Source organism: Natator depressus, chromosome 10 (genome assembly GCF_965152275.1).
Source record: "Natator depressus isolate rNatDep1 chromosome 10, rNatDep2.hap1, whole genome shotgun sequence".
NCBI lineage: Eukaryota > Metazoa > Chordata > Testudines > Cheloniidae > Natator > Natator depressus.
The window spans coordinates 33844633-33861714 of NC_134243.1; the positions used below are offsets into that span (position 1 = coordinate 33844633).

General features: G+C 46.7%; 1 protein-coding gene across 1 annotated transcript in view; it reads left to right on the forward strand.

Moving 5' to 3' along the window:
• Positions 1–17082, forward strand: part of NLRC3 (NLR family CARD domain containing 3) — a 72319-nt gene that overhangs the window by 13739 nt on the left and 41498 nt on the right. The window contains exons 2-3 of the mRNA XM_074964675.1: positions 12152–12329; positions 14366–14608. Of these exons, the coding sequence (XP_074820776.1) occupies positions 12323–12329; positions 14366–14608 (250 nt within the window). The 5' untranslated portion in view covers positions 12152–12322. The remainder of the gene's footprint in view (positions 1–12151; positions 12330–14365; positions 14609–17082) is intronic.

Sequence of the window (17082 nt, forward strand, 5' to 3'; positions counted from 1 at the left end):
CCACGTCTGTTATTACAGTCACTGAGAGTTCCTTTCTTTGGATCTTCACTATAACCCCACTGGTCCAATCCTCTTTTCCCTTCCCAGACTGATGTAAATAGAGGGGCCAGGATAGATGCTGCTAATTTAGGATTTACCTTGAACAATTCTGCATTCAAGTTATCCTTGCCAGGAGCTTTCCCATTTTTTAAGGATTTGATGGCTTGAATGATCTCTTCCTTAGTTGGGCTGTCTGTGTTGATATCAAGATCATCTTCTGCCTCCTGGATGTTTGCTTCCTCTTTAGGTGGCTCCCTGTTCAGCAATTCTTTGAAATGCTCTGTCCAGTGCATTTCTTGTTCTTTTTTGGTTGTTAGTAGGTGGCCTTGTTTGTTCCTGATGAGAATGTGTGTTGGTGTCTGCCGTTCACCACTGGTAAGTCGCATCATTTTGTAGACGGTTTCTTGCTCACCACGAGCAGCTGCATCCTCTGCTTGTGTTGCCAGATTATCAGTATAATGCTGTTTGTCCACTCTGTGACCTGAGCTAGCTTCCCTGTTTTGTACATTGTCCGTACGTTCCAAAAACGAAGTTTGGTTTTTGTCTTGGTGTTGAGCACTTCAGTCTTCATGCCAGTGGCTTCCTTTCAGCTTTCACCACTGGCAGTCATATAGGTCATTGACTCCTGAAGGCCATCACACACAGTAATGGTCGATTTCTCTGTTGCTGTTTCCGTAACATATTTTGTTTTTTACGGGACAGGGTTGTTAGCCCTGTGCCTGACCCCGAACCTGGAGGACCAGGATGTCTGTTTTGTCTGGCCCCTCCCCCACAGACCAATCCGGCAATTTACCAAGAGCAAAAAGCCCCCACCTACACAGACTCTGAGGATCGTTAGAGCACGCAAGCTGTCCCGCCATGACAAGGCACGGACACCAGAGGACAAGTCCTGGTTATAGTGTACATTAAATCCCTCATTGGTGACCTTTGTATTCCATGGTTATCTTCATCTGAATTGTTATTGTGTATTCCTTTACAAACGTCTCTTTGGAGTCAATTCTGCCATCCTTACTGAGCATGAATATTGATTTCACTGGGGCTCCTTGGCTCAGAAGGATTCCACCTGAGCAAGGGTGACAGAATTGAGCTCTTAGGATTGAGGATCTAAGGGCTTGTCTACACGTGAAATGCTACAGCGGCATGTAGTGTATCAGTGTAGACGCTACCTGTGCTGATGGGAAGGGTTCTCCCATCATTGTAGTTAATCCACCTCCCCGAGAAGTGGTAGCTAGGTTGATGGAAGAATTCTTCCGTCGATTTAGCACTGTCTACACAGGGACTTAGCAGCGTAGTTAAGTTGACCTCTGGGGTGTGGATTTTTCACACTCCTGAGCAACGTTGTTATGCTGACCTAATTTTCTAGTGTGGAACTGGCCTAAGTCCAAGAGATGCAGGTAGGCGGGTTGCTAAGGAGTATGACCTCCTGGCACCAGTGGAGAACTGCAGCTGGAGACGTACAGCTCTTGAGTTATCACCTGGTTACGCCTCTGCCTTTCTTGGAAGGATGCCATTGACATCCTGATGATTAATGATGTCGCTATCTTTAGCCTTACTTCTTGTGCGTAACGCTGTCTTCCTTTTGAAGTGTTGGATGGCTGCAGGGCATAAAGTGAACAATGTCTCCTTGGTGGAGCTGATAGAGTTTGCTTGGAGGGCCATTAAAAAACCTGAAATCCATCACTTGTTTTGCCTGATGCATGACACAGCTCTGGGCTCCACTGGAACTCTGCATTAACTGTGACCTGGTTTTTAAGACACTTTCCATCTCCTAATCAGCTTCTATCCAGTAGCCAGTCGACCAGATGTTACTGGTTATAGAAGGGGGAAAATGCATGCTGTACCAACAAAGTTTCTATCTTTTTCTATCACTGCTTAAGAAAATAAGAACGGCCATACTGGATCAGACCAATGGTCCATCTAGCCCAGTATCCTGTCTTCTAACAGGTTTCAGAGTAGCAGCCATGTTAGGCTTGTATTCGCAAAAAAAAAAGGAGTACTTGTGGCACCTTAGAGACTAACAAATTTATTTGAGCATAAGCTTTCATATGAAAGCTTATGTTCAAATAAATTTGTTAGTCTCTAAGGTGCCACAAGTACTCCTTTTCTTTTTGTCTTCTAACAGTGGCCAATGCCAGATGTTTCAAAGGGAATGAACAGAACAGGGCAATTATCGAATGATCCATCCCCTGTCGTCCAGTCTCAGCTTCTGGCAGTTAGAGGCTTAGGACACCAGAGCATGGGGTTGTATCCCTGCACATCTTGGCTAATAGCCATTGGCCAACCTGTCCTCAATTAACTTATCCAGTTCTTTTTTTGAATACAGTTATACTTTTGACTTTCACAACATCCCCTAGCAATGAGTTCCACAGGTTGTCTGTGTGCTGTGTAAAAAAGTACTTCCTTTTGTTTGTTTTAAACCTGCTACCTCTTAATTTCATTGGTGACCCCTGGTGCTTGTGTTATGAGAAGGAGTAAATAACACTTCCCTATTCACTTTCTCTACACCACTCACGATTTTATAGACCTCTATCATATCCCCCCTTTGTCATCTCTTTTCCAAGCTGAACAGTCCCACTTTTGTTAATCTCTCCTCGTATAGAAGCTGTTCCATCTGCCTAATCATTTTTGTTGCCATTCTCTGTACCTCTTCCAATTCTGATAGATCTTTTTGGAGCACACAGCATTCAAGTTGTGTGCCACTGTGGTATCTAAGCTCTCTACAACAACATACAATAGCACTGACAGTGCCCTACACAGTAATATTATCACAGCCTCTGCTGTTCCCCATGTACGTGTCAAGGTGCTTGTAGTTTTTTTCCTTCCTGCTTTTTTTCTTCTACTTTGCTTTCAGTCTCCACCACTGTGGGTTAGTCCTGGGAAGATGTCTCTACTGGCTGAGCGAGTCATCAAAGAGGAGGGTCGTGCACATAGGCCTGAACATAGGGTCAGACTTGTCCAGTAGTTGCTGCATGCACTTCCGCTGCCCCGGGGCAGTGACATACGTCCTCAGCAACAGCTGTAGTAATGCGCTCTGGAGGAGGTGAACGTGTGGGTCACAGGGGTGGGGTCTGCATCTGAGCAGAGACAGCGTCATTCCCTGGCCAGCCAAAGGGTGGTCGAAAGGCAGCCACCGCTGCAGTGTATGTGTCCAGTGGCAGGGAGGAGCCAACACGCTCAGCAGGAACTTCACATCCTGTAGTGAGCGCTGATATTCAGTGCTGAGCACCAGCAGATTATCAGCAGTCCTCATCTGCCTTTGATGATGGACCAGCAGCCAGGATTCCCCGACGTTCTGGAGCTCTTCCCACTTCAGCTTCCAGCCAAACTGCTTCCAGCTGCTATTTCATCCCATCTCACAACTTAAATAGGGTCAGGCCAGATCAGGCTGGATCTGAGAGTTGTCAGGGGAAACCTAGGGCTTTGTAGGCCCTCATGCTTCCCTCTGAGCAGCTGTTGAACCAGTGGCATAACTAGGAATGGAAATGTGCTGGGCTTCAACTTAACGATGGGCAGGCACTGACTACAGGTCTGACCCCACAGCAAATCATTTCTTTTGCACATTAATAAATTTACTTAAACTTGGCATACACAGAGGCTCTGATTTGAGTAGGCTTGGGTGCTGATTGGGTGGGCCACGGCACACTCACGCCCAACCATGGCTACACCCTTGTATTGAACCAATGCCCCAGGATGGTGAGAAAGGATACTGTGCTCCTGGAGGTGCCGCAGTGAAGTGCTCCTGACCGGGGGCTTTGGAGAAGCTTGTCGCAATGAGTGACACAGGCACCCCAAACCCAAGTTACAAGCAGGCTTGGAGGGTTGGTGGGATTATTCCCATGTGCTTCTGGGGGAGAAACTACATTTCAGTGGCTATTTCTTTGCTGTCTTGTGGCTTCTGACTTATATTTGGCTTTATAAAAATCTACATTGTGTAGCTTTAAGTAGACAAACATTAACTCTAAAACTGGAAAGCAGGCCAGATTTCCAGACTTTGGAAGCATCCAACTGTGCACTGAAATTAAGCACATAATTACTGTGCATGCTCAATAGCTTATGATTTGTACAAATGCATCTAATTAGCTATTGGCGCATACAGCTGCCCAGTTTAAGTGTGCAATTACGATAACAGCGCAGTTGCGTGCCCGGGCTGTTTGATAATCTACCCATTGTATTTGGTTTTGGAGCTGAGCAATACCATTCTGTGTCTGTGGTATTTGCAGGAACTCCTGACTCAGAAGAGAGAGAAAATAATGGTCTGTCTTTTCTGATCACCTTGGCAACATATAGTTCAAAGTTCAAAACAGAACAGGGCATGCTGGACCCTGCGGGAGGCACCTGACGGGGCTCGGGGCTACAGCACTGATGAGCCCTGGCAGGTGCGACCCGCGGGGCTGAAGCCCCAAGCCCCCATTCCCGCTGGGCAGAAGCCCCTACTGCACCACCCTGCTGCAAGACAGAGGTCCCAAGCTCCCCCACCCTCCCCAGTCTGGTAGGTGGAGAATGAGGGAGGCTTGGGGGGCTCTGCGAGCTGCACTTTAATGGTAAAAGAGCCGCATGTGGCTCACAAGCCACAGTTTAGCCACCCCTGCCATAGACCAATAAATGCTCTGTGCCGCTCCAAGTGCTGGGTTGACTGCGTCTTTTTTCAGTTCTTGGGTGGTGGCCTGCACGAACAATTGCATGCTGCACTGATGCTGCAGTCTGGGTGCAGGAAGAGCCTTCAGGCCGTGCATCACACGCCATCAACCACTCAGTAAGAAAGAAAAATGAGTCCTTTCTGGGCAGGATCACTGAGGTACAAAAATGAGAGCTGGAGTATTACAGGACAATTACATGTCTGCTCTAGCACCAAACTGCACCAGAACTATTCCTCATGTTTAGACGCTCCCAAAGTGTTTATTTTATGACCAGGCTGACCCATTTACATAATTTAAGTGGAAATGGGCTCCAGTGGCAAAGTTTGGATCTGGAATTGGATCCAAATCTGCATTTCCTTCAGGTCAGGATGTTCTGATCCAAGTCCTGATGCCTGGATTGTGAACTGGATCTGAATTTGATATTCCCAAAGGGAAAAAGGTGCATGGATATTTGCATCTGTGGATGTGTGCCCATGAGTATGTATTGTCATGGATGGTTTTTGGATCCAGTATCGTGGATGGGGTCAGTCTCGCAACTGAAGCACTGGAATGCCAAAGTAGCCCTGTAAGTGAGGTTTAACTTTGATAACTAGGAATGTTCAAATCGACTCATTAATGACACTCTGTTAATTGGTATTTATTTAATTGTGATGTAGAGTCAAAGCTCTGTTCAGGGATTGGATTTAAGTCAGTGGGAATTTTCGGAAGGAACACTTTATCGTTGGAAAGGGTGGACTTGTCAAAATGTAATGTCAAATCTCAGTTTGCCTGCCCAGATCCTCAGAGCCTCGGCTCCCAAGGTCCCTAGCTCCAGAGCAGCCCACCAGGAAAACTTTTCCCAGACCGGGGGCTCTCCAGAGCTGCTGACTTGCCAGGGAGCTGGGCAGCTGATTCTCTGCCTGGGCTGCGCTCCTGGAAGATAGATGGGCAGGTTGCTGGCCAGGCAGCTGGGGAGTCACGCAGCCATTCAGTGAAAAATTCCAAGATTTTTTTCTTCCATTATGGAACAACAACAACAAAAATTGGAATTTTTCACACAATTCCTGCTCAGTTCCAGTAGGCATCCGAAGGAATGCATCCATAGAGGAAGCAACTTAGTTAAGAGCTGCCTCTGTCTTGTCTAGCTGTTCCTGTCTTCTGTGACATGAAGAGAATAACAGAACATAGTGTAGACTGCACATCCCAATGGAGTTGATGTTGGCTTAATAACTAACGCCACTTGCAAATACCAAGAAAGCAAACTGGTAGATTGTAGTTGGATGAATATTCATGAATACTTTGGGGCTGCACTTTCCTGGCTCTAACAGCTTGCTCTGGCAATGCACTGTGATCTCTGGAAATCTGGGTTCTCTTCCCAACTCCGTCATCGACTCACCTTAACCTCTTACTTAACCTTGTACGCTCTGCCTGGGCACTTCCCTGCCTTAGTAAAGTGCTTAATGATCATGGCTTAATGATCATCGCCCAATAAAACCAGAGCAATCTCCGTACCGTGCCCAAACCTAAAAGTGGATTAATGGGGAAATCAGAGGACTCCAAAGTGGTCAGTCCTGGTTGGGTGACAATGTCGGGGAAGACTGTGCAAGGACCTTTTGCTTTCCTCTTGTGCTCCTCAGCAGGGAACTGCCACTTAGGTACAAGAGATCATGACTTGATCACATTTATAATGTGTGAACAGAATAAAGTCCAGACCAGTGATGTACATGGTGTTTTAAAAGGGCCATTTTCACAAACATGAAAACAGCTATGAGCCAGATCAGCTGGGAGGAAGAATTTAATCAGAAAAATGTGAATGATAAATGGGAATTGTTTAAGAACACCTTATTAGATGCCCCAAAAGGCACAGTTCCACAAGGAAGAAGGCTGTACTGGTTAAAAAACTGACCTGGTTTAGAAGGGAAGTGAAGACAGCTATGAAAAATAAAAATAATAATATATAACAAATAAAGAAAGGGGAAATTGATAGTAATGAATATAAATCAGATATTAGATATTGTAGAAAATTGATAAGGGAAGCAAAGTGACACAAAGAGAAAACCATGGCCAGCAGAGTTAAAGACAATAAAAGGAGATTTTTAAAAAAAGCATATCAGGACCAAAAAATCCTAACAATGGAATTGGTCCATTACTAGATGAAAATGGTAAAATTATCAATAACAATGAAGAAAAGACAGAAGTGTTCAACAAATATTTCTGTTCTGTATTTGGGAAAAACAGATGATGTCATATCATATGACAACACTCTTTCCATTCCTCTGATATCTCAAGAGGATGTTAAACAGCAGCTGTTGAAGTTAGACATTTTAAAATCAGGAGGTCCAGGTAACTTGCATCCAAGAATTTTAAAAGAGCTCGCTGAGCTTGTTGGGCCATTAATGCTGGTTTTCTTGGAAACATGGGGATGTTCCAGAGAACTGGAAGAAAGCTAATGTTGTGCTGGTATTTAAAAAGGGTAAATGGGATGACCTGGGAATTACAGTCCTGTCAGTCTGACATCAATCCTGGGGTAGATAATGGAGTGGCTGATACAGGAATCAGTTAATAAGGACTAAAAGCCGGTAATATAATTAATGTCAATCAAAATGGGTTTATGGAAAACAGCTCTTGTGAAACTAACATGATGCCTTTTTTTATGAGATTATAAGTTTAATTGATAATGGTAATAGTGTTGATGTAATATACTTAGACTTCTGTAAGACGTTTGACTCATTACCAAATTACATTTGATTAAAAGATTAGAAAGATATAAAATTGTTACATATTAAATGGATTAAAAGATGGCTAACTGATAGGTGTCCAAATATAACTGTAAATGGGGAATCATCATTGAATGCATGTTTCTATTGAGGACCTGCAGGGATTGGTTCTTGGCCCTACACTAGTTAACGTTTTTTATTAATGACCTGGAAGAAAATATAAAATCATCACCCAAAGTTTCTAGATGACACAAAAATGGGGAGAATGGTAAATAATGAAGGGGACAGGTCATCACTACAGAGCAATCTGGATCACTTGGTAAACTGGACACAAGAAAACAATATTCATTTTAATATGGCTAAATGTCAGTGTATACATCTAGGAACAAAGAATGCAGGCCGCAATTACAGGATGGGGGACTATCCTGGGAAGCAGTGACTCTGAAACAGATTTGGGGGTCGTGATGGATAATCAGCTCCCAGTAAGATGCTGTGGCCAAAAGGGCTACTATGATCCTGGGATGCATAAATGGGAATCTTAAGTACGAGGAGAGAGGTTATTTCACCTCTGAGTTTGGCGCTGGTGTGACCACTGCTGGAATCTTGTGTCCAGTTCTGGTGTCCACAATTCAAGAAGGATGTTCATAATTCAGAGAAGGTTCAGAGAAGAGCCACGAGAAGATTAAAGGATTAGAAAAGCTGCCTTCTAGAGATAGACTCAAGGAGCTCAATGTAGTTAGCTTAATAAAGAGAAGGTTCAGGGGTGACTTGATCACAGTCTATACGCAACTACATGGGGAACAAATATTTAATAATGGGCTCTTGGATCTTTCAGAGAAAGGTCTAACATGATCCAGTGGCGGGAAGTTGAAGCTAGACAAATTGAGACAGGAAATAAGGTGTACATTTTTAACAGTGAGAGTAATTAACCAGTGGAACAATTTACCTTACTGCCATTAGAGGAGTGCAACCCTAGAATATCCCAACATCCAACAGAATAGCCCAGGGCTGTAGTGGAATTAGAAAAAAATGTCTGATGTTGTTTATTCCCTCCCACCCCTCCAGGTGAAATTCATTTACTTCTGCTAATGTGAGGCTGATAGTTTTTGCAGAGAGAATATTACATTTTTAGAGTAGCACCCTGTCTGGGAAATCGCAGCATGGTATGTGGGTAAATAATCTGTGATATCAGTCTGTCATCCACAATCAGTGGCCAGACTCAATCCATTTAGATAAAGAGAGATGAGGCAAGAGCATTGCATGCAGCAGAAGAGCTTCTGATTGTAGCCTGGTTAGCGTCTACCCTGAGAAGAAGGAAAACCCAGTGATTACTTCAAGCAAAGATTGAATTGAACTTTGCAGCCTGGTTAGATCTAACAGGACAGCCACAAGGAGTGACAATTTAGCCTGAGAATGGCTGACTCACTGGACTGTCCTTAATTTGATCATGTATCCTAATTGCAGAAGTCAATGACTCGAGGACAAAAAGAAATATGAGATGAGACAACTCAGCAGCCGCTGAGAAAAAAATGATTAGCTCTTAGGCCACCAATAAAACTCCTTGAAGAGGACATGGTGCATACCCTCAGAACATGTCCGAAGCACGGGGCCAAATTCAAACAACTGTAAACCCCCAAACGGAGAGAACCACAATAGATCAAAAGGGCGAGAGGAGAGCTGGGGGAACTGGATTTTCTGTTTCAGGGAAAAGTCTGTGATTTCAACCCATTTTTTTGTTCAAAATTGGAACAAAACCAAAAATGTTCCAAATCTCCTGTGAAACAAAATTCTGACTTGTGTGAGGGTGGGAGGAGGGGTGGTGGTGACAGAGTGCTGGGAATCAGCCACTGACACAGCACTCTGGTCACTGTTTAACCCATGAGTCCCCCCGGGAAGGGCCTGATTATGGGATCAGATTGGGGTGGTTGTAGCTAATGAGCTCAGTAACACCAAGCCTGGATAAAAGAGCAAAGGAAGGAAGTGTGGGGGAGGGGGAGGATGCAGGAAAGAGAGAGATAAGAAAAGGCTAACAGGGCCTGACAAAAGGGAGTGCTCTGATGGCACTCGTGTGTGAAAGGCAGGCAAGTGAAGCCCTGCAAACAAATGGCAGGGAAGGTCTCTGAGAGGCTGCACATAAAGGGTGGGCGCAGTGGGATCCTGTCACAGCGGTGGTTGATTGAAACCTTGCGTGTTGATAAAATGGAAACATTTCTTGCTGATATCAACTTGTTTTTCATTCGGTTCGGGTGAGTAACTGAGCTCTGTGCTTCCCTGACCCGGGTGGAGCAGAGAAGCCGGGCCGGGGTGCTCACTGCAGCACTCCTTCCAGCACTGGCGTTTGACTGTGTTTGTGTTTGTTCTGTTGCGCCGTGCTCCGAGCAATGGGGTGGGGACGCTCCCTACGTACGGTGCTTATTTAATGTTGTTGTTGTGCGATATTGTACCTTCCCCTTCCATGTGTAGAGGGAACGGGTATCCAGTTAATCCCAACCCCAAGGCAGCACCTCCAGAAGAACCTCTCACCCCTTCTCCTGGCTCAATGGAAGCCCCTTCGCAGTGGCTCTCTGGGGTGCAGGATGGTATGTGCTCAGGGTTGTCTCTGGAGGAGGCATTGTCCCCTCGCCAACCTCAAGGGAATTTGCTGCACCTGTGACCCTCTGGAGATGCTCTAGGGCCAAAGCCCACAGGAGAGACCCTTCCAGCATGCTGATGAAGGCCCCAGGGCACAGAGAGGGACTGGGAGCCATTGTACAGGGACAAGGCTTTTGGATGGGTGTCCCTGGCCTCTGCAGATTTCCCAACATCTGCACAGCTCCTGGGGGGGGTGGGCGGGCGGGCGGTGGCGGGGAAAGTGGGCACTAGTTTGGGAGGCTGAACCCTCTGCTGTTCCTGGTGGAACAACCCTGTCTCTCAGCTCCTGGCACAAGAACTAGTAGCAATGTCTGCAAAGCCAGCCTCACAAAGGGCCAAATCTTAGCCACATGGGACCATGACCCTCCACAACTTCCCTTCACAGGGTTTCTTTTGCACGCCTCCATAGGAAGGGTTGGGTTTGCCACCCACCAGAAGAGAGGAAGATTTAGCCCTGCTCCTTGACAAGGCTGTGCCATTTGGAACTGCTCTGCGAAGGACTCCCTTGGGTCTGCCTGCCTCCAGGAACCCCCCTAGGGAGGAGGATGTGTGCAAATGCAATGCAGTCTCTGGTTGGAACACCTCTGCTCCCAGCCTGCCTGCATGCAAGCCCAGCAGACAGGAGAACATAGCTCTGAAGGCAGCTGACCCCCCCCTGCGCCAGTTTCCACCTGGGGATGGGGAGATGCATGCGCAGAGACCCCCTCCACACATGGATCAAAAGGGGCCTGGTTTTCTTTGGCTTCTCAAACCAGACATTTTCCTCTTCTAAGCAATCCTTCCCTCCCACTGCTCGCAGCACAGGAAGTTACTGAATCCAGTGGTTATTTTCACAAAGCAAAGCAATTAGGGGGTGATACTGTAGCACGGAAATGAGAAGGAGTAGGTGGGTGCTCGTTAGCATACTTGGAGCATTATTCATTTGTGTAGTTGAGAACAGAGCAAGTACAGAGCTCTGAAATTGCTGCTAATTAACAAAGCTGGGGCAGAGGTTCTAGGCTCTGATTAGACCTGCTCAGAATTGAACGAGGCCCCTTGCAACGGTGTGTTTTATTTTTTTGGCTTTGCATCTTCCTTTCCAAACCAGATTCAAATCCCCACCCAGCAGTCCCTAAGGGGCTAGGCTTAGATTTTCACTCAGACACTTTGGGGGCACTCTGCAGAATGCATTGAGAACTAGCATCACTGCACAGAAAGTTAGAATCCTTGCACAAGGTCTAGCCAAGAAAGGTGTTGGCAGAGTAGTCTTGGCACTGGTGCTATGGCATAGGGACTGAAAGCTGGCATAGCCAGTCTGTGCATTCAGACCGTGATGCACTAGCATCCTGGCATAATGTTTCAGGACGCCAGCTCCATAACACAGGGAGCATTGATCCTAGTGGCGCATGGACAGATTGATATTTAGTTCTTAGTATTGTGGGGATCAGGTGATAGTAGGATGACCAGACAGCCAGTGTGAAAAATTGGGGCAGGGGGCACTGTTGCCTCTAAGCTGTGCAGGTGTGCGCGCGCAAACGGCAAAACACCGCACGCACAAAAATTTGCACAGAAGCACAAAAATTTGCACAGAAGAAATTTTTTGCGCACACAGCTTGTCAAAAATTTGCACAGAAGAAATCTTTTGCACACATGGCCTGTCAAAAATTAGAGGGAACATTGACAGGGGGTGGAGGGTAATAGGAGCCTATATAAGAAAAAGACCCAACAATCGGGACTGTCCCTATAAAATCGGGACATCTGGTCACCCTAGCTGTTAGCATCATGGATGTGGGCAGCAGCATCCTGGCATGGGACTGGGACTGGGGCCCCAAGCTGTGGCATGACTGTGAGTGAGAATCTCAGTGGCTTGCAGCCTGCTCAGTCTCCGGCAGTCGCTCTGGGAAGGGCTTCTATTATAAGCTTTCAGTAGAGTACCGCACTTTGAGTCAGCAGCCTCACTGGCTCTAGTGCAGGACATTCTCCTGGTAGCTGCACAAACTTGTCTCAGCCGGAAGTGGCTCAAGTCACCATGGCAGGGTAACCTTTCCTGTCGTAAAGGTTCCTCCCCTCATGGTTTCCCAACAGGCTGCGAGGAAATGCACCTGTGGGTCAGGGTTTGAGTGGTGCCTGCTCCCCCCCGTACTGATGCTTTTCTTCTCCCTCCCTCAGAAACATGGAAAAAGGCTAACGGTCGCGGAGTGAGCTGTGAATGTTGTGCCCTCACTGGGGCCCTGGTCTGAGAGGACAACGGGCAGAGTCAATGGGAAGGCAGTGGGATCTGTCTGCCAGTCGTCACACTGCTATCGAAAAGAAGGCTTCTAATGCCACCGGAACCCCCTGATGGAAGGTGAGCAGGGGCGTGAAATGTGAGTGTGCATAATGATTGGGGCTCTCGCTCAGCAGTAGTTCGTCTTCAGGTTGTCACTGGTGGCAGCTGCCAGGGGTTGCCTTTGAGCCAAAAGCTAACCTTGCTTTCTGACTCCTGGGAAAAGGTGGGGAGCTTTCTCTGACGAGATTTCCTTGGTGTGAAGGGGCCATTTTCAATGATGACCTGTTTGTGTTCCATACAGCAAGAGGAAAAGACGAGGCAGCGAGGGGAAGGGTCTCCAGCCTGGTCTACACTAGAAAATTAGGTTGGTTTAACTATGTTGGTCAGGGTGTGAAAAATCCACACCGCTGAGTGGTGGTGGTGTTAAGCCAACTGAAGTCCCCATGTAGACGGTGCTAGGTTGATGGCAGAATTCCTCTGTTGACCTAGCTATCTCCTGTCAGGGAGGTGGATTAACTACAGTGACTGGAGACCCCTTCTCGTCGGTGTAAGTAGTGTCTACACTGAAGCACGGCTGTGCCACTGTAGTGTTTTAAGTGCAGACGAATCCTTCCTAGCTTGTCTTTTGAAAAGTGAGCCACACGATTTTTAACTCCTCAAAGACTGGACCAGAGTTACCAGTATTGTGCTGGGATATATGGGATACATTCTCTCACAGCCTTTGTTCCATTCAGTATAGCTGGCCTGCACTGTATCATGCAGTGCATAGGAAGGGGGGTGAGGATTAATGACCACAAAAGGACACAAGGATGTTGCTATAAAATCTTCTGATATTGAAGCTGGCACCTGCAGAGCCCCTTTCTAATAGGCTGGTTCCTGAGGGACTTAGCTTAGGTGTCATTTTCTCTCCTAACGTAACCAAATACCCAAACAAGCCCCGTGTTCCCTAACACCAAGTCCAGTTTAAATTAGAAGGAGATGTTCAGAATGTGGCCAGAGAGGTGAATATATGTGACTGTCCAGCTTAACCAATCAGAAATGTGACAACAGCCGTGTTTGCAATGTCGTACCTTTCCCAGACATGAAGAAGAGCTTGGTGTAACTCGAATGGTCTCTCTCACAACAGAAGTCGGTCCAATAAAAGATATTGTCTCGCCCTCCTTGTCTTTACAACAGCCATAGGAATTGTAAAGCAAGGAAGGACAACCTCCACGTTTATGGAGGTGTCATTCAGACTGGGAGGCATATCTCAAGTTGATCCGAGTTTTTAAATGGAGGTGGAAATCCCAGGAAGATAAGACTTTCTGGTACGATTTCTGGTGCTTCACTTTTTCACTAGGGATGAAATCTTCCCAGAATGATCTTTCTTATGGTATTTTGCGGTGCTTACTTTGTAATGAAAGAGGTGCCGGGGCTCAAGCAATTTTTTTACTTTCCTAACTGACACAGCAAGCCCAGGGGTGCCGGGGCTATGAACTGTCAAGCCTAGAGGCGCTGGGACTCAGCCCTGGCACAAATTAAGCACCAGTATTTTGGCTTTTGGCCCAATCCAGGCTATGCAGAAATGCCCAGAAATCGTTTGAGTTTGATGTGAGTTTTTGGTGAAAGCTCACGTTGAGTGAAACTGATTTGCATAGCCCTGTTGGGCAGCATCTGTATTTCTCAAGATTGTCCACTAAACCTTTCTCCCTTTCAGAAAGAGGTTTGATCGTCATCAGTGCATGTGTATTTGGAATATTTCTTCTAATGAATGAAGCAGAAATAATAGAGCAGAAACTTATTAGCTCAGCTGGTGCTGGACTTGGTTTGGGATTCTCTCACTGGCGCTGGATGGCTTCAGCCTAGTGTCTTGTTTGGACAGACCTAGTCAGCTTCAGTTTTATCTCCCTCTGTATTTCGTTTCTGGGCAGCATGTTCTGTTCATTATGGTGCAGAGTCTGTACAGAGACCGCCTTGTCCAAGCAGCGCCTTGCCACAGCCATGTGATCTCCAAGAAACCTGCCTATCACCCTTCCATCTCCTGTCACCTCTGAGCAATGGATCCTCAGCACATAGAAGATCCAGATACTGTCAGTGACTCCTCACACTCATCACCCCCCTTCTCTTCCTCACAGGGGTTTGGATCAACCGCTATCGGAAGCAGCTGGTGAGGTCCATCTCGTCGCAGTTCCTGGAAGACATCATCTGCTACATGAGGAAGCTGGATCTCCTCAGCGCTGAGGAGGCAAGCCAGGTGCAGGAGGTGAGCTCCCTGTCGGAGCAGGTGAAGGCGGTCATGGATCTTCTGGCTGGGAAGGGCAGCTATGCCTCTCAGTCCCTGCAGACTTACATAGAGACAACCAACTCCCAGCTCTATCTCCACATCACCGTCTATGGTAGGAGATGCTGTTCATTGTCTTCTGTCTGTGTGCATGTGTGTCATAAAAGTCTCTGTGTGTGTGCGCACACACGTTGGCATTGTGTGCTAGCAGGTGTGTACCTGTAGCATTCAGACCTAGGTGTATCGTGGGGAACTTTGCCTGAGTAAGGACAAAAAAGGACCTCCGGGTCTGACCCCTGTTGATTAAGAGAGCCAACTAAGGACACTATCACTGAGACACTCATAGACTGTAAGGTCAGAAGGGACCATCATGATCATCTAGTCTGACCTCCTGTGTTGCAGGCCACAGAACCTAACCCACCCACTCCTGTAATAGATCCCTAACTTCTGGCTGAGATACTGAAGTCATAGAATCATAGAACCATAGGGTGAGAAGGGACCACAAGGGTCATCTAGTCTAACCCCCTGCCAAGATGCAGGATTTGTTGTGTCTAACCCATCCCAGACAGGTGGCTGTCCAGCCTCCTTTGGAAAAACTCCAGTGAAGCAGCTTCTACAACCTCCCCAGGCAGTCTGTTCCATTGTCCTGCTGTTTTTAGAGTTAGGAAGTTTTTCCTGAGATTCAATCTAAATCTGCTGTGCTGTAGTTTGAACCCATTTCCTCTTGTCCTGCCCTCTGTGGCAAGAGAGAACAACTTTTCTCCATCTTTCTTTATGGCAGCCTTTCAAGTATTTGAAGACCGCTATCATGTTCCCCCCTTAATCTCCTCTTTTCCAAACTAAACATCCCCAGTTCTTTCAGCCTTTGCCTTATGTTCCACCCCTTTGATCATCTTTGTCACTCACCTCTGGATCCTTTTCAGTTTCACCACATCCTTTCTATACACTGGTGACCAAAATTGGATATAGTACTCCAGCTGAGACCCAATCAGCCCTGAGTAGAGTGGTACTATCACCTCCTGTGACTTGCATGCTGTGCCTCTGTTAATCCAACCTAAAATTGCATTTGCTTTTTTTGCAACAGCATTGCATTGCTGACTCATGTTGGGGTTGGGATCCACCACAACTCCCAGATCCTTCTCAGCAGTGCTGCTGCCAAGCTAGTTATCCCCCATTCTGTATTTGTGCATTTGGTTTTTGTCCCTTAAGTGTAGCACCTTACACTTGTCTTTGTTGAATTTCATTTTGTCGTCTATTCTCCAACTTAACAACATCCCTCTGAATTTTAGCTCCAGCCTCCAAAGTGTTAGCAACCTCCCCAGCCTTTTGTCATCTGCAAACTTGATCAGTCTGCTCTCTATTCCTACATCTAGATCATTAATAAAGATGTTAAATAACACCAGACCAGAACAGATTCCTGTGGAACCCCACATAAGACCTCCCTCCAATCTGACATCAGTCCATGAATAGTTACTCTTTGCTTGCTGTTGTTTAACCAATTTTGTATCCATTTAATGGTAGTTCAGTTGAGCCTGCATTTCTCCACCTTACTTATGAGAACATCATGTGGGACTGTGGCAGAAGCCTTGCTGAAGTCCAGATATACTATGTCCACCACATTCCCCCATCCACCAAACCAGTTACCCTGTCAAAGGAGGAAATTGGGTTGATATGGCAGGATTTGTTTGTGGTAAATCCATGCTGGCTGCTAGTGATCACCCCTTCATCCTCCAGGTACTCGCAAATGGAATGTTTCATACATTGCTCCTGGTTTGGGGTATGGGCTGCTTTGTCCTGACTCAGACTTGTGTGCAGGTAACTTGAACCTCCTGAGAAAAACACACACACCAACTCTAGGCACATCCCCCTACGGGCCACCGCTCTCTGATCCACCCTCCCCACCACTGGCATGGCAGAGCCAAGACAGGGTCTATAGTGTGTTGAGGAGTAGGTGGAACAACCTGCGGAATCAGGACCCAAAATTGTGGGCCCCGCTGCAAGGGGAGACCCTTCCTTTCTCTGCCCTGCCCTGAGGAATGACTGTGTTTTCTGTATTTCTCACCCTTGTGAGGGGCTAGGGACATTTGCATGAAAAGAGGCTCATTGTTGATTAGGACCAGACCTGCTTATCTGTTGCCTGCAGCCGCTTTCTTCTGATAGTGGCACTGCCATCGCCACAATGTCAGTGGAAGATTAGTGATGGGGGCTTAGTGTTCCCTGGTGACGAGGCGTACATTGGAGACACTGAGCGGGTTACAGCTCTACGAGATGGCACCTCATGTAGCTATCTGCTTCCTGCATGTCCTGGAGTCCTGGCAGCAGATTCCAACCTGTGCAGTTCCACTACACTCTGCCCACCACTGCATTTGCAGATGGATCTTCTTCACTTCCAACTGTCACTGCTAAGTTATGCTGCTGTGCGCTCTTCGGCGGTGGCTTAGAACATAAGAAGGGCCATACTGGGTCAGGCCAAAGGTCCATCTAGCTCAGTATCCTGTCTGCCGACAGTTGCCAATGCCAGGTGCTTCAGAGGGAATGAACAGAACAGGTAATCATCAAGTGATCCATCCC